The 18225-nt window shown below is 39.3% G+C and overlaps 1 protein-coding gene across 2 annotated transcripts; it reads left to right on the plus strand.

Moving 5' to 3' along the window:
- The first annotated feature begins 60 nt into the window (after positions 1-60).
- On the plus strand, positions 61-6662 carry LOC108504610 (serine protease inhibitor 2.1-like). 2 transcript variants are annotated; one of them, XM_017829819.1, is made up of 5 exons: positions 61-189; positions 2891-3553; positions 4434-4704; positions 5354-5501; positions 6312-6662. In XM_017829819.1, the coding sequence occupies exons 2-5, from the start codon at positions 2908-2910 to the stop codon at positions 6504-6506; spliced, it is 1260 nt and encodes a 419-aa protein (XP_017685308.1). In that variant the 5' UTR covers positions 61-189; positions 2891-2907; the 3' UTR covers positions 6507-6662. The 2 variants fall into 2 exon arrangements, with proteins under 2 accessions (XP_017685308.1, XP_017685309.1); XM_017829820.1 differs by lacking the exon at positions 61-189 and adding an exon at positions 1646-2294.
- Positions 6663-18225: the final 11563 nt, after the last annotated feature.

Genomic DNA, 18225 nt, shown 5'->3' on the forward strand with positions numbered 1-18225 from the left:
AGAGATGACCCTCGCAAACCTGTTTCACCAATATTTGCTTTGCTTCCCCCTTTTTTTTGGTTGGCTCTAATTTTTATCAGATCTGTTTAATGTTTAACAGCACTAATTAAGCAGAAGATGATGTACTAGTATAAGTAACAGTGTGGGGAACAAACATGGTCAGCTGAATGCAACAAGGCTTCTGATTTCGTAAGTACTACACACACACTTTTCTTGGAGACTTGCAAACGATGATTTCTGTGGTTGGTTGAATTTTAATATTAGGTTAATTTCATTTGTCTGCTTGTGATTTGGTTCTGTGCAGATGTTGCAATGGAAGATTAATCAAGCAGACATGTAAGGGACCAGTGGGACCTGCTGTTCTGGGGGAATATGCTTAGCCTGAAATCAAACTAAAATAACCTTTGAAGTCATGGGGACTTATTAAGTAGTTGTCAAAACAGAATACTGATGTAATCACCTTTTAGGTTGAAACAGTCTTCACAGTGACTCAAAATTAGTATAATCCCACTATTTACTGAACAACCAGGTCCAATTTATAAATTCTTTCAGTGACTTAATTTAAAAAACAATCATTGAATTGCTAAAGCCATGCTTTCTAATTAGACAGGGGTGAGTGTAACGGGGGGCGGGTGGAAGGCTACAATTTAAATTTAATTGCCCCTTTTATTCCCATAGACAAACTAATATGTGGTCTGGAAGAGAATTATTTTCTGAATTTCCAATTTGCATGAAAAGTACTGCCAGATTTAGTAAAGCCTTTCCAATTTCTTCAGCTTTGAAGTGTTAACAAAAATATTTGTGTGTGAAATTTTCTAATCTCAAAATGTTGAAATTAATGTGATTTCATCTCTAAAGGGAAAAGTATGGGAGGAAAACTTGATGACAATATTCAGTGTTTTCCAGCTTCTGGTAGAAGCATTTCTTTCAGATTTCTACAGAGAGCACTGATACTAAGAAAAGTTTTTTAACTGATCTGTTATAGTAGAAGCTATAACAGAGACATGCCTAATATAAGCTTGCTGCAGAAAAAAAACTAAACCATACTCTTTGCTTCAGAAATTCTTTGAAATTCAGGCTAAGTTCTGTATGGACACAGGAAGTGAACATGGACAGATAAAAATTATCTTCTTACCTGAGTGTGTAATATCTCAAATACCTAGAGATAAACAGCCTACAAGATGTTAAACACCCTGTGTACTACATTATTACTTCATTTTTCCACATAAGGGTTGTTTGGGTTTTGGTTTTGGGGGTTTTTTTTGGCTGTGAAGAACAGGGAAGAGTTCTGCTTAAAAGAGCTGCAAATAGCTGAATCATCTAGAGCCATATTCCATCTTTTGGTTTAAGGAAATTCAAATTTAGTGTTACCACTTTTTACTGCAGGTCACTGCAGTGGACCCTATCTTCTCTCAGGCACACTCAGCATACTCAGATCTAAGCAAATATGAGAACACACAGCTAGTGTATATGTTTGCTAGAAAAACAAGGAAGATCATCAATAAAAAAATAAAACAAAATCCTTGAACTTGGGCTGCCCTCAGAAACTCCATCTAAATGTTGTTTAGATAGTAAAGACAATCATCTTTCACATCTGGGAATGAATGTAGGACCAAGACAACTTTACCATGGCAGAACACGGGAAAACATGTTCCTGGAAGAAAAGGCTACAAATAGGCTGCATTGGCTGGAAACCAGAAGAGAAGCCATAACAGTAGAAAAGTTCTAGAAATATTTTCATGCAGAAGCTACAAGAACAAAAAGCTTATTTTCATTGATAGCTTGTTACAGCTCTGAAGAGGGTTTATATGAGATGCCTCCAGAACAGGGAACTGAATTCAGTAAACCAGAGACTTGTCCCAGCTCTTGTGGAGAGCAGGGACTCACATGAAGAATATTACATCAGCATTAGGAGAACAAGCATAACAAAGAAACTTTCCATCTCCAAAGAAATCAATCTATGTCTTTTGATTTCCAAATGGGATCAATGGTCCTCTTCTTCTTGGACCCAGGTCTTTCCCATATCCCATGCAAGTTAACCCACTGGTGAGGGGCAAAACATCATTTAACAAATTACAAACACTTGTTGCAGCCACCAAAAAAGAAAGGTTCCTTCACTCCAAATATGCACCTCATTTTCTGATGCAAACCTGCTGCTTCCCACATGTCTTTGTGCCCATTTCTGCGTGCACTGCTGTCATGTCACAGGATGCTCCAGGCTTTTGCCTTGAATTTTGCCTTGAAGTTCATGCCTTTCTTCCACCACCAGCTGTGGCCAATGACTGGCCATGTGAGTAAGTAAACAGGGCCATGAGGCAGAGGTGTGAATTTAACAAGCACCAAATAGTCTGTGATAGCTGTCTGCCTCTGTGCTGCTGCCTTGGTGGAGGTGAGGGAATTTACCCCACTTCCAGTGAGCAGCAAGATGTCTCACATTTCCTTACATTTATCAAATTGCTTTTGGGCAGATGCTGTGGAGTATTTGATGTCTTTGAAACCCACACCCTGTCTTCTCTCGTGGTAACTTGTTTGTTTAGATGTACCCTATGGGAGACAATGATTATAGGAAAATAATTGTTAATTGAGAGTATTGTGAACTTTAGCTCTATGTTTTCATAGCCAATATATTATAATGAAGAAAAGTATTGCCTTTTCAGGCCAGTTACAATGAAATATGATGGTTTTATTATGCTGACATTTTAATCTACAACTTGGTTGAATTTATTAATTAAATTTGACATTTTACCCATGAGAACTGTAAATATCATGTGTATATTAGATATTTACAGTTGCACTACGTAATATTTATGGTAACAAACTATTTATTATTCCTTACTACCAAGCACATCATTACCATCTGCTCATTTAATGATTGTTTATTTTGTGACAGAATAATTTCAAAAGAAGATGAAGTGTATCCTGTGCCTGTGTTTACTCCTTGCTGTTCTTTGTGCTGTAACCCATTGCCGCCATGAAGATATTTGCCATGAAGTCAACAATACTAATCTGCAAGATGGAACAGAAAATTTATTAACACATAACTGTGACAAGCAAGGCTCAAACTATGCAGATTTTGTATTTAGATTTTACAAGCAGGCTATATCAAAAGAAGCTGATGAAAATGTTTTCTTTTCTCCCATGAGCATCTCCACTGCATTTGCCATGCTGGCTGTTGGTGCTAAGTCAACCACCCTGTCTCAGATTTTTGGAGGACTGGGCTTTGACGATCTGACTGAGGCTCGCATACATGAAATACATGACAGTTTTCACAAAGTTTTATCCATACTGAACTGTGCTGATGCTAATATCACATTAAATATAGGGAATGCCATTTTTACAGCTACTGGGTATGAACCACAGGAGTCATTTTTACAAAATATCAAACAATTTTATGATGCAGATTTTTTTAATAGCGATTTCCATAAACCAGAAGAAACTAAGAAGCAAATCAATAAATATATAGAGGAGAAAACCAAGGGGAAAATTCCTGAATTAGTTGGTCATCTTGAACCAAGTACTGTACTAGTTCTAATTAACTACATTTATTTTAAAGGTAAGATATTTAACATAATATTCCAATAGATGGTTTTGATAAAAATTTTAGGGAAGTCCTGATGATTCGTTACCAGAGTGACTATTTAGGAAAGAACTAAACTGCGCAGAACCTTCAAAGTAGAGATTCGATCTGGCCAAGAGCAGGGTATCTGATTGTTGAGAAATACTGATTTCTTAATCATGACCCAGTTTGCCTGAAAGCTGTAGACAGAGAAGTCCCTCTCTAGTGGACCTCTCATAGACAGGAATCCACTGCACATAGTCGCACTGGTCTGAGAGCACAATGACTAAAGATGTTTCCAAGATCTCTATGCTGACTGTACATGCCAGTCAAACTTGGTGGACTGATACTCTCTCATAGGGTCCCCAGTTCTATGGTAGATCCACTAGGTGCATTGCATGAAAATTTGGGGTAGAGCATTTTGAGGGCCTGTGTCTCTGGAGGCTTGATCAAATGTTAAGACCCTTTATTCTGCTGATGAATTCCTCACCAGGTTGTGTACAGTCAGCTTTTGTAGGGGCATAGCATAATAGGAAAGGTATGAGAAGAAGGTCCTGTGGCTGAATGTTTAAGTCATTGTATTTAAATGGCATAAAAGGCATTACATATGGCTACAGTAGAAGGACTCTCAATTGGTCCTCATCAGCCTTTTGTTGTTTTTCAGCAAGACAGGACTTACTTACACTTACTATGCTGGGCTTACTGCACAGCTAAAATTGCTTTATTGTGTGTTATGCAGGAGGTTGAAATTATTTAGTGATCATATTCTCCCATAAATAGCCCTCCATTGTCCTACATTTAAGTTGGTCTAATTTAGAAGAGCCATTTCTTATGATTATCACATTTGAGTGCAATATCTTATCTTTTCCCCCATTAGCTGCCTGGGAGAAGTCTTTTGATCCTTTGCGTACATATGAGGATGATTTTTTTGTGAACACAAATGCATCTGTTAGAGTCAACATGATGCAGCATGACAGTAACTCTAACAGTTACTACGACCAGGATCTCTTCTGTGAGGTGATAGAGCTGCCTTACCAGGGCACTGCACGAGCATTGCTCATTCTGCCTGATGACGGAAAGATGAAGCAAGTGGAAGATGCTCTCTCCAAGGAAACTCTTTGCAAATGGAATAACAAACTTATGCCCAGGTAACTCTAGGTAGATGGATTACTATATTTGAGAACAATTCACTGTTTTTAAAAGGAAGTGCTAAGTTCGGATCATCGCCTGCTGGATATACTGTCCTGATTTCATAAATAAGCAATTCCCCAAATGAGTCAGAGAAGAGCATAACTGCTAAGAAACTGCAGGCTCTCTGACCAGACAGAAGGGGTCACAGCATTGTAACAATTGCCTCAAGACTTGCTTGGCTGCCTTTTGACTACCGTACCTCCTCTTTCATGGTGCCCACACAATTCATTTTCTTCACCATGAATTTTATCATGATAGATTTTTCCTCCTTTTCCCTTATTTTAGGCTTTCCACAGTCAGTCTGCTTATTCTCTGTAACTCTCTAGCCAAAAAACTCTGCTAGCTGTATGTATGTGGCATTGGGATGAATGAGTAGCATTGAAGAAATTTGTTTCTTTTCACAAAAATCAAATGGAGAACGTAGAAACAAGAAGATGAAGCATCTCTCTGGATACCAAGATTGCTCAAGGAATACAAATGCTACCATCAAACAAGTCTGCAATCAAAAGAATTCTTTCAAGTGTCGCTGAATTGCATACTATCCATCCTGCTGGCTGAAACAGGCCTGGAATGCCTCACTGTTGTTTTGTTTTCTTTGATCAACAGGAGATTAAATCTGCAGTTACCGAAGTTTTCTATTAGTGGGTCTTACGATGTTAAAAACCTGTTTGAGAAAATGGGCATTACTGAAGTGTTCTCAGGTAATGCTGATCTGTCTGGAATTAGTGGCAGCCGTAATCTCCAGGTTTCACAAGTAAGTGCTAGTGATGGGGTGGTGGTTGGTTGTTTCGATCAATTGTGTCTGGGGTTTTTAAAGACTTTCTTCCCCTCCTTTTATTGTTGAAGTTATAGGTAAAACTCACAACGAAATGTAGGGGCTTGCTTAGTAATTTTGCTTTTCTACAGAAAGAATCTTCTGGATCACTTTTGTATCACTTTAATATTGCTATTAAAAGGCTGGATATTAAGTACATGGAACAGTTGAACAACTTTAAATGATTTCTTGGCACTGGAATATAATATTTTATATAATATTGTGTGAAACTCTAAATGAGGAGTATATTATGATCTTTGTGTTGATTATTACCTAATTTTTTAATATTCTCAAAGTTTCCAGGAGATTTCCAGTTTGCAGAAGCAGAATTTTGCTATGTCAGTTTAAGCTATGATTTAATGTTAAAGATGCCAAATACTAGCCCTGTATTAGCATTTAAATAGCAGTGTTTCATTAACCTTGGAATAAAAGAAAGTGTTGCTATTGGAAGTCCTAACCATCTAAGAAAATAAACTAGTTTGTGCATGAGCTGTTATTATTTCTCTCTGCTCAGCACTAGTGAGAATGTACTTACAGGGTGTCCCTGTTTATTTTTGGCTCTCCTTTTTCGGTCCTGACATAGAAAACACTCCTGTTTCAGACTGTTGGAGATTTACCATAAAATAAAGTTTCATCCACTGGATTTATCACTCCTTTCTTCTCCTAAATATTCCATAAGAAGAGAATTTATTTTACCTCCTTCTTCCTGTCCCATATATAAACCACAGTGTTTTCTTCTTTTCTCTGCAGGCAATTCACAAGGCCCTGCTGGAAGTTGATGAGGCTGGATCTGAAGCTGCAGGAGCCACTGCTGTAATCTCTACCAGAGTTCTGTATCCTTCTGTTACCATCAAATTCAACAAGCCCTTCCTTATTTTGATCTCTGACAAGCTAACTGGCACTACACTTTTCATGGGGAAAATTGTTGATCCTACTAAAAAGTAATTGCTGAGTTATTTGGCATATTGGTGTTGGGCACGAGTTGTAATGGGTACAGTGTTCGCATTCATGGGCTAGTTAGTGCTACTAACTACTCTTTGACTGAGGGATATTCAGAAGTAAATGAGGAATTCCTCGTCAAATTAATAAGCAAAAAATTATAAAAAAAATCTCATCAAGTAACGCTTTTTAAATGTAACATTTTCCCCAGCTGAGTAATTATATTGGGTTTGCATGGCAAGGTTTTGGTAGCGGGTGGGGCTACAGGAGTGGCTCCTCTGAGAAGCTGGTAGAAGCTTCCCTCACGTCCAACAGAGCCAACGCCAGCCGGCTCCAGGACGGAGCTGGCACTGGCCAATGCCGAGCCCATCAGAGATGATAGTAATGCTTCCGTAATAACATATTTAAGAAGGGAAAAAAAGCTATTTTGCAGAAGTAATTGCAGCCAGAGAAGAGCAGAGTGAGAATAAGTGAAAGAAACAGCCCTGCAGACACCCAGGTCAGTGCAGAATGAGAGGGAGGAGGTGATCCAGGTGCCAGAGCAGAGATTCCCCTGCAGCCCATGGTGAAAAACCTGGTGAGGCAGCTGTGCCTACGCAACCCCCGGAGGGATGCAGCGATCCATCTGCAGTCTGTGTAGGAGGTGGATGTCCAAAGGAGACTGTGATCCATGGGAAACCCACACTGGAGCAGGTTCCTGGCAGGATCTGTCAATCCATGGAGAGAGGAACTCATGCTAGAGCAGGTTTCCTGGCAAGACTTGTAACCCTGTGGGGGACCTAGGATGGAACAGCCTGTTCCTGAAGGACTTCACCCCATGGAAGGGACCCATCCTGTAGCAATTCATGAAGAACTGTAGTCCATGGAAAGGACTCACACTGGAGAAGTTTGTGGAGGATTATTACCTATGGGAGGGACCCCATACTGGAACAGGGGTAGGACTACCTGAGGAGGGAGCAGCAGCAGAAACAGCATGTGATGAACTGACCATAACTCCTGTTCCCTGTCTCCTTGCACTGCTGTGGGGGAGAAGGTAGTGCCTGGGCAGGAGGGATGGGTAGGGGGAAGGTGTTTTTAAGATTTGTTTTACTTCTCATTATCCTGCTGTGTTTTTGATTGCTAATAAATTAATTTAATTTCCCCAAGTGAAGTCTGCAGAGGTCAATAACGCTAAGACGATCCCAGCAGAGGCAAGAAGCTGGAATGCTTTATTGGACTTACAAGTTCTTATTTAAAGGCTTTAGGGTCTACATATCCAATGGGGGGGTTACATATTCATCAGGGGACAGAACTATTACAATTAGGGACTTTATAGGGATGAGGTAAAGGGGAAATCCTAAATTACCAACTTTTGGGTCTTAGCACTTACATCATAGGGGAAAACCCATCTTATCTTAGGGGGATTACATGGGGGGAGCAGATAACACAAAGGGAGACATAAAACACAAAAGTTTTTCTGCACAGGTATGATGAGATCAGGGCATGGTTTCTCCGGGCTTGGGCAGGACATTCCAAACCCATGACATCAATAGATCCTTGTCTGGACTCTAAATGGAGGTTTTTTCCCAGCCTCTGTCAGCCCAAGGCTTTTGTTTAAACCTAGTAGTTTTCTTTTTCTCATATCCAAAAATTTGGAATCCAACACAAGTCTGTTTTGCCTTTGACAGTAATCTCTCCCTGTCCTTATTTCAACACATTAAACTTTCATTATATTTTCTCTCCCCTGTCCAATTGAGGAAGGAAGTGATAGAGTGGCTTTGGTGGGCACTTGGCATCCAGCCAGGGTCGAAACACAATTGAAGTTATTAATATGTTTTCCAAATTTTCCTTGAAAGATAACTTTTTTAAAGTATGTTGTTATTTTTCAAAGTGAATTCTCTCTGCTAAGGAGTTTTGCTACTCACTAAAACCTTTATCCCAATAGGTAACAAGTCTTGTAATGCTACTACATCTTCTCCAGTACATGATGATGACCAGTATTCACCTGAGCTGGTCCCTACAGAGTCTTTTCTTCTTTACATTGCTCTTTGCTGCCTAGGCTGTTTATCCTCAATCAACCTGTTCTTTCTCATATGTTCCAACTCTTTGCCTAGGAGCTCTTAAGAAATCATTGACAAAAAAAAAAAGAGAAAAATCCCTGAAACAATAGACTTATTCTGCTGTAGCTCTCAATGTGTCTCTTTGCAGTCCACAAGGTCAGCAAAAAACTTTGAGACAGTGACATTAGGCATAGCATAAACCGTCAAAGAATTGTCCTGTGACAAATGTCATTCATGAATTATTGTTATGGCTGATAAATAAACTAAGCATTGCAATTTAAATCCATCACTTAAGGAATTACTCCAGTCTCTTGCTATCATTCTTTAAAGCTTTTAAAATCAACAGAAGCCCTCAGTCATTCTTATTAACATATCAGGATGTCTGTAAAATATGTTTTATGTCTATAAAGTATGTTTTAAAGTCTGTTAGAGGAGTAAAACTTTTCTCATATGGAAATTCAGATTCTTTACATTCTCTTTTTATGTGCCTATTTGGGTAAAACCTGTTTTCAAGAAATACATGAACACTTCCTTTCTGTTGTGGGTCTGTAGATCACCACTCTTACTGCAGTGAAGTACTGGGGCTAAACTCTATAACAAAACATATATCACACAGCTGCTGCCTCAAGGAGAGGCTGACTTTGACAGCAGCTCTCTCACTGCACTGCTTTAACTCATGCCATTGCATATTGATCCTGGATACATTTTTTGCAAGTGGAGTTGAGTCCCTGTCTCTAGGAAGGTGATGTTTCTGAATGTACTTGCTCATTTCCACAGTGATCCTGGCAATGTGCTTTGAGCACTGCAAAGGCAATGCAAACCCTTAATCAAAGCTCTCCCCCCACATCTCTGGCCTTCTGACCTGTTCTCCCAAACTTGGTCCACCCTACATAAAGGTGCTTTACTGAGGCCCATCAGTGCTTGAAGCATGGGTTTCATGTATGGAGGACTATGTTTCTGGCTGAGGGAGACTTGGAGATTGCTGCTGTGTATGAATCCGTTTGCACCATGTTCCAAGAATTCGGTGGAAGCCCTGAGCTATTGCTTCTTCTGGGACGAGATACCATCACTCAGCGGACTGGGAGAGACCATACCTCTGTGCATACCAGCTTTTACAGAGTTGAGATCAATGATAACTTGCTGTGGTGTGAGGCAGCCTGCTCTGTGATGGCCATACAAACTCAACAAGTGCTGGGAGCAGTTCCCACGAGATCCCATCCCAATAAATCTGTGCACCAGAACTGACTAGAAGGTAGGATGGGGAGATTTTTATCTGAGTAATGAGATTTTTATCAGGGTGCAGTGGCAGAGAAACAGGTTCTTGGCCTGTTGCTAAAGGGAAAGAAGTTAAGAAAAAACCCATGGTTGCTAAGACAGAGCAAAGGCTTTAGGAAATAACACATGGAGCAACTTCATGCGCCATCTGCCTCTCAGGCTTTACTTTTGAGAGCACAGGCAAGGAACAGCAGGACAACAGCTGCATTGGGAGTTTCCACACTGGACTGTGGAAAGTGACTGCTCCTGGCAAAAGTATCAAATGAGACACCTCTGAATGCTGGTTTGGGAGTTATCTATCACGATCTGGGGCATTACCACAGTTGTCCTCCAGTTGACAACTTCATGCTCCAGACCAGCAGGTTGGCCTGAGTTGTAGCAGGGACCTGTGGTGGGAAGAGGGATCACACCAAATCTCTCTTGAAGGGAGGGATATTGAGGGAACAGGAAACTAGTTAGTCTTGTGTTATACATACACCGAAACCAGAAAAATGCCTATAGTTCACAGTATGGAAATCTATAGAGCCTGGACTGACACTGATGTTACTCTCAGTGTTGTTCTAATGATATTCTTTAGGAACTGGACAATTCTGCAAAGTTTTTGTAGGGAGATAGGGTATTTTGTCCTCATTCCAAGAAATCTGTCTTAGTCTACCTTGTATTAATTGTCTGTGTAGCTGTTGTGTGTCCTTATGTTATAGGGAAAGTTCCTTTTCATGCTACTAGAATTCTTAATGGTAGAGAAGGAAAGGAAGGATTGTGGTAGACATAAATGGTTTAATTTTCATTTATGGACTGTGTATTCGTTCTGTCTGTGGCAAACACATGTATTTTATGGAGTCTCTCATTCATATGTAGGTGATTTTATTAACATTCTTCAATATTTCCCTACAATTCTCACTCATGCATTTTTTCAGCCTATGGGGCAGCAGGATCCAAACTAAGCCCTGAAAGAGAGCTAGACCATTTTTATAACCTAAAAGTGTAATCCACTTTACTTTCTGCAGTGACAGTCAGCAGAAGGGGATAATAAAGCTTACAGTGAAGTATATGACCCCCTACCATAAACATCCAAGAGAAATAACCTGCTGTGGGTCTTTTAGCCCTGACCTGACATGCTTATGTGAAGCTCTGAGGAAAAAGACTTACCTAAACAGAGCATATCTCAGCTGATAAGGTCTGTGAATGAAAACAGATCCGTTAGGCGGGGTCCCTGAAAGGCAGCCTAGCTGTGCCCCAGCAGACCTGAGGGACAGACTTCTCCTGGCAGCCTATGAGCCATGTGGGAGACTGTAAGTTTGTTCTATCTGACCTTGTTTGTGGTCCACTGGGACTCTTGATGATGGGATAGCTTCTGTCAGCAATTCTCTGTTTGCTTTGCCCTGTGACAGAGTCCAAGTAGAATGTTGTTACAAAACATGAAGCAGTAGGATGGCAGGGCTAATGTAGTATGTGTTCAATGCATTTTACCTTTCCTCAGTAAGGAGAGGAGCTGACTTAATGCCAAAAGGCATAAAGCATTTGAATAGTTATAGAAGAACCAGTTGCTCACATAAGCCCTGTTTTTCAGCTGCTACCAGTACTTTGGACTTTCTTTTCTTATTCCTGGCTATGCAATTTGAGTCTCAGTCTTGGTATCTGAAGAACTTACCCTTGAATGGGCATAGCAGTCCTTTCCCCACAGCTGTGTCGTCTGCTCAGCCCTTGATCGCTGCTACTACTTTAACGAAATAGGACTTCACCTAGATGTAAGTCAACCCTATTCTGATTGTGTCAGTAGATTCAGCACAACAAAAGGTGCAGGCTTTTTCTCTTTACTCACATTCATTTCAGGCAGAGAATCACTAAGCTCTTAAGAATCAGATGATGGTGATAGTTCCCAGGCAGGGTGGTTTTTGAATGTGTATTCTGGGAACTGGGAGTACCCGTAGGCTGATACAAGGCAGTCTCAGTGCCTCACAACCCAGCTGCTTATCTTTGACATGAGTCTTGGTAGCTTTTAGTGGTACAAAAACACCCCTCATAGCAGCGTTAATCCGTAATCCAGCAGTCAATTCTTGCCCCCAAAACAGAGAGGCACTAAGATTTCCAAGCAGAGAAAAAGCGCAAGAGAAACACGAACATTCTAAAATGCAGATATTTTACTGAAATCTCTAAATATGCACTGCAGTGGAAGTAAGATCAAGTGCAAATTATCAAGAGGGAAAGGAGCATGAAGACTGCCATGGGCTATGTATCTCTTAGTCCTGTAACACACCCTCCATATCTTACCCATCCGTACAGCATTCCTTGTTGGATACTGCACATCTGCTCTTACCCCATGAAAGCAGCATGGGGCTGTTTTCATTAGATTTAAACTGAGCATATATATAATATCATTCATTGCCTTTAAACTGTTAGCCAGCAAAGACTGATCTGGAAATATCCTTCATTAAGTTCCCAGTCCCAGGTATAATACTGAATCCATTTTTAAATAATTTGGTAATTGTGCTTTCCTCAGACTAACAGATTTAAAGAAAATTATCATTCATCTATTCCACGTAGATGTCATTGATTATGATCAATATCCTGCTTACACAAAGTCAGCTAAACACTGATGCTGCTGTAAATGATTTTGCTGGCTTCTTGAAAAAAAGAATTTCTATGATGAAAGTGCCTTTTCAGTTCAATCCCACCCCCAGAGATGAATTTTAATCTTATTTATGCAAATGAGCCTTTGTTTCTCTTATGTGTATTGCATTCAGTTTCTTTTCCATAAGCCATCTGGAAACAAAATTCTTATTACATAACTAAACAAGAACATATCCTTTGAGGTTGGAAAACTGTTAACAGCAATATGATGCTCATATGGAAGGTCTGAAGAAGACTTTGTCTGACTTGGGCAACTATCTTACTGAGAAAAGTTACTATATTGTTTACCATGTTTCATGCAGAAAAAACAGACTATATGGAAGATGCTTTGATCAAGAAAAATGTTTGAAAGGAAAAAACAATGTAGAATAAGACAACACAATCACAGAATCAGGTTGGAAAAGAACTCCAAGATCATTGAGTCCAACCTAAATGTTCTAGTCATCATAAGAACTTTGGTTGCAGCCAGGGAGCAACTTCAGAGCAGGAGAAAACATCTGTGCACAGAGGAGATGAAAGATGTAATGAAAACTCCTAATGCATATGAATACTGTTAGGTTTGCTCTTCTCACAGATGCAGATTCTCTAACCATTAGAAAAACCACACCATAACTTACATCTTCAAGGGACAGATACTAGAATTTATTTTCTGTTCCTCTATCTTTCAAGTCTGAGCTGTGTCCCTTGGGTAAATCCTGTGGGTGAAATTCTAAGGCATTTTCTGTCTCAGTTGCCCTGGGCAGAGATTACTACCTCATGCCCATGCCTGTCATTGTGCTGTGTTTCATAGCCCTGACATTCACAGTTGTGTCAAGAGAGACCAAAGAGAGGCATCAAACAGAAGCAAATATGCTCTAATACTTGTGTACACTTCTAGATTGTCAGGTTGTGAAAGATGGTGCAGCAATCATGAGAGAAAGCTCATGTAGGTACAGCCTAGATCCCAAAGTGTCCTGTGGAGGCATGTTAATGCAAGTCATTGATGGAAATGGAATTGTGCTGACCTGCCAGATTATGATCTGCAGAGGCTAAGGGCAACCACACAGTCTCTTCTTTTGCCTCCATTGAAACAGGGAAGAGAATTGCTGCATTAAACCATCTCAGTGACCTCTCAGAATCCTCAAAATCTTACATTCTAAAATCTCACAGTGTCAAAGACTTGTTTAAGAAAATGGATATGAGCAATGGAATCATATAATAAATTTACTTTTATTGAATATATTCACTTGGCTAGTTGATTGTCCTTCTGCTTCTTCACTGAGGCCAACAATATTAATCTATCAAACAGTAGAAAATGATAACATCTTGCAAAATTTAGACCTAATTCTTTCTATCTGGCTTTGGAAGCAAAAAACTTCAAGTATAATTCCAAAATATCTACAGAAGGCATTTTCTTAGTGCTCAATTGACCACATCTATGTCACAGAAATAAAGAATGTAAGGCATCAATTTAAACTTATTTAGTAATGCCAAGGGATTTCTCTGGTAGACAACTTAATTTCAAAATGAGAACTTTTATTCTCTGGTGAAATTGTCACTCAAAATGTTGTTTGTATAGAAAGGGTTCTTTTACACCAAGAGAAAAAGGTCCATAGGGCAAATTCTGCTAGTAAAATGCTATTTCCATATACCAGTTATGAGTGGTAAGATTCTTGCAAGAAGCCAAGCTCTTAGTGTGATTCTCCTACACCATTTTCTGCAGGTAGAACTGTTAAGCATGGAGCCTTGAGTTCTGGGGATTACAGGAAAAGGAGCCCTGTGCCACCATCTCCTGTTAAAATAAAGGAATGGACATGACAAATTCTATCTCATTTTGAAACCAGGAAGAACAGCAGCTTTCTGGCTCGTTATTACTCTGTTGGTAGGAGCTTTGATTTTCTTGTTAAGTTTTAGCTGCAGGTTTGGTGAAATGCTGCACTTGAACTGACTGCTGTCACACAGAAGTGAGGTTTTGGTGTCACGGTGGGTAGCAGGTATGCAGATCAGCTCAGTAGTGGGGAAGGAGGCAAATTAAATATTAAAAATTACTGGGATAGAAAAAAGAGAAAATCAATAGCAAATCATCATGCCACAGTCTAAATCTCTGGACCATCCACATGTGGTCCTATAACAACAGAAGGATAAATGAGAAAATCCCTATTACAGGCTGCAGAAAGCAATGTGTTATGTCCTTCCATTACACTGGCACTCTCCACAGAAAGGGCTCTCTGTGTGTGAGGAACAAGTGCGATTTGAATTTTTTTCCAGTTTGATATTAAGTGATAAAATATTTTACACCTGAGAATCACTATCAGGTGTAAATGAAAGGAAAAAAATAGTATATTAAAAGTAAGTCAAAGAAATAAATTGATTAGACTGTAAACGCTAAGGTTGAGAGACATTAACTCTCAGAGAATCTGATATCAGAATAGAATATGCTATTTTACATTACTTCATATCAGAATGGAAAAAAAATCCTCATTTTACTAGCCTTTAGTAAAAAAATGGTTCAAAACAATTGCATATAAAATCCGCAAATTTGCAATCCTTCAAATCTGTTAAAAATGTTTTGAGGTTACTGTTGTTATCAAAATACCACAATTAATTTGAGATAGCATTTCTTCCTTTTTTTTTTTCCAGTTCAAATCACTAAGCATTAATCATTATTGCCACAGGTTCTGATTTAGCAAAGATAATGATTAAATGATTATCTTCAGCAGAACCATTCACACACTGCTCATATGACTAGAATTATTAACAATTCCACATCTTGTGCAATCAGTTATCATACTAAAAAACAACTCCTAGGGCCTGTGTTTCTTCTTCTACTTGAATTGTCCTCAGAGGGCAACCCAAGTTTCCTGTCTGCCAGAATTATGCACATATTGTTAGATCAACACATCATACTAGTTGATTTTTTTCCAATACCGTGGGTACTTACAGGTGGTGGGGGGGGGGTGTGGGGGTGTGGGTGTGTATTTACATGTATCTATGTCTTTTACAAAGTATCTTCATAATTACACTGTATTCCTTTTGAAGTTTGTATTTGATAAGCACATTTGCCAGATGACATTCTCCTGCATATGGTTCAGCAGTAAGTAACAGTGCAAACACATGAGCAGCCCACATCCACAAAATAAAATCCTTTTGGTTTACAATATATCTTGTGTTCACTTTACTTCAACTTTTATATTTAAAATTAAATTATCAAGATTTTACATGAGGAATTAATTTCTTGAAAAGAAATGAAGCAAAACCTTCATAAAAGGATGAGCATTTCTGGGTTCCATGATGGACAAACGCAAGTTAAATTGGAGTCTAGAGTTAATGGAAAATGAGAAGCATCTTCTAAGTTTTGTCTGGAATACAGTTAATTTTCTTCATAGCAGCTGGAATGGAACTATATTTGGGATTTGTGTTGAAAACAGTGTTGATAATACAGAGATGTTCTAGTTCTTGCTGAGCAGCACTTACACAGAGCCAAGGCCTTGTCTCCTTCTGACCTCACCCCGCCAGTGAGTGGGCTGGGGGTGCCCAAGGAGTTGGGAGGGGACACAGCTGGAACAGATGACTCCAAGTGATCCAATGAATATTGCAAATCATATTTCATATCACTTCATGCTATATATTTCATACCATTGTGCTCAGCATGTAAATCTGAAGGAAGAAGAAGAGGGAAGAATGTTTGGAATGATAACATTTGTCTTCCCAACTTACTGTTAAGTGTGATGGAACTTGTTGTCGACATGATTAATTGGCATAATTCTAGGAACATTTGGAAGAGTTATCAGTATTAAAACCCAACAGTTTAACATTGCTGAGAAGGTACCATCCATCTTCTTGGCATGTTGTAATTTATAATTAGTTAATTTAATTTATTTTAATTTTTTTTTATTCTCCCCAATATCTTAGCCAGGTGGAATATTATGTAAGAAAATGAAATAAAATTTAAAGCTATAATGGCAAGAAACCCCAGAAAACAAAAAAGAATAAGTGTTGTCTGTCTTGGAGAATAAGGAAGGAATTAGGTGGAACCTGGAAAATTAAATCCTTTCAATGTATTTACAAGCTATTTGCTGGGCAATATGGCATCACTGAATTGCTATCCCATGATGTAGTCAATCTGTAAATCATAGTTCCATGATGCTCTCAAAGCTACAGACCTTAAAAAATATGTTTTTGCTATTGCAAACAACATAAATTTTTCTTGTTTTATGTGGTTTTAGATAGCAGCAGAAGGTATCTTGAAATGGAACTGCTTCCAGAATCCCTGAGGCTGATAAATATACCTTTTTGGTTAAAAACCAATGAAAATAACAAGGACTAATGAACAAAGTAGAAAGAACTTTTATTCCCAGCAGAGGTTGTGTACATCTTTTGTTATTCTTTAAAGAGAAGAGATACTACAGCATTTCATTGCAAGTGTGGGGTGTTGCATGCCTCTCCAGTCAAAAAGGAGTCATCCTTCAGGCCATCCCTTCATTTATGTACTTTCTGCCTCACTGCTAATAAACAAGTTGATCTCTGTTAATGAAGATTAAGGATTATTGGTATGTTTGCAGACCTTGCTAAACTGGAAATACTCAAGTTCCTGTTTTCCATCTTGTAAATCTTATTCACTGTTTTGTAAGCTATAATAGGCCAGTGACCACATGCATTGCTAGCTACTTTGACAGTTCATAATCGAGTTATAATTACTGGGCAATGGTTCAGTGATTTCTGGATTATGGATCTTAACCTCACTTCAAAATCTGATGGTGGCCATCAACATTTTGGATTGCTGGTAATGTGGAATAAATGGGATGCATATTGCATATATTACATCTACCTGATGGGAATGACACTACAAGTGCTAAGTGGAACACCAAAACCATCCTACTCAACGGAGGAGAGTACATATCGGTTTAAAAAGTTCATTTCCTACCTTAGTTTCTCCTTCTGTGATTTGTCCACATTCTGTGATTTGTCCGTATATTATATTCAACCCTGAATATCATCCAGTGATGCCAGCACGTCTTTTTTAAGACCTTCTGGATGAAAGGTGAATTGGCCTGTTTTGAGTGCTCCTGATGTCCATTTCAGTTGCATATGATACTAACCCAAGGAAACAAGGTATTCACTGACCACGTTTCCCTTTGCAGTCAGTCTCTGGAGCCACCAAAAATACTGTTTCTTAGCAGTGGTTGTTTTGTTGTATATTTTCTAAAAAGCCAAGGGAAAACTCTTCACCAATTTCCCAAATACTCAGCCACAGGTGAAGACCAACTACAATGAGTAAAAAACTGTATTGACTGTAAATGTCTTACTAGACTGGGAATGTCACATGTTATTCTTGTTAGAAACCTAGAGACCATTCGCCAATCACCGGTCTGCCCTCCATAAGAAAAGCCCTGAAACCATTAAACAAGGTGTCAAAGGTTGTGACTGAGGTATACAGTGAGGCAAAAGGGCTTTCTAAATCCAAACCCTGTTTTGAAATCCTGACGGAGAGGTTACAGTTCCCAGGATGAAGTGGAGTGGACACTCTGGCAGGGACAGTGCACTCCCTTGTGACCTGTGCTGGCTCAGCTGGACCCAGGCAAGGAGTGGTCTTCACAGCTTTCAGCTGCAGCCACAAAAGGGTATGGCTGTGGCTCTCCTGCCAGACACCCACAACAGCAGGCTTCTCCTGTCAATCCTCAAGCATGGAAGCAACAGGAGATACAGTTCTTGCTCTGTTCCCTCTTGTCCGTAGTCCCCTCACCCAGCACTGTTGGCATGTGTTTGGTTTGGACAAATTGTCCAAAATATCCATGTCATTA

The sequence above is a fragment of the Lepidothrix coronata genome, unplaced genomic scaffold, assembly GCF_001604755.1.
Source record: "Lepidothrix coronata isolate B3197 unplaced genomic scaffold, Lepidothrix_coronata-1.0 Scaffold169, whole genome shotgun sequence".
Taxonomy (NCBI): domain Eukaryota; kingdom Metazoa; phylum Chordata; class Aves; order Passeriformes; family Pipridae; genus Lepidothrix; species Lepidothrix coronata.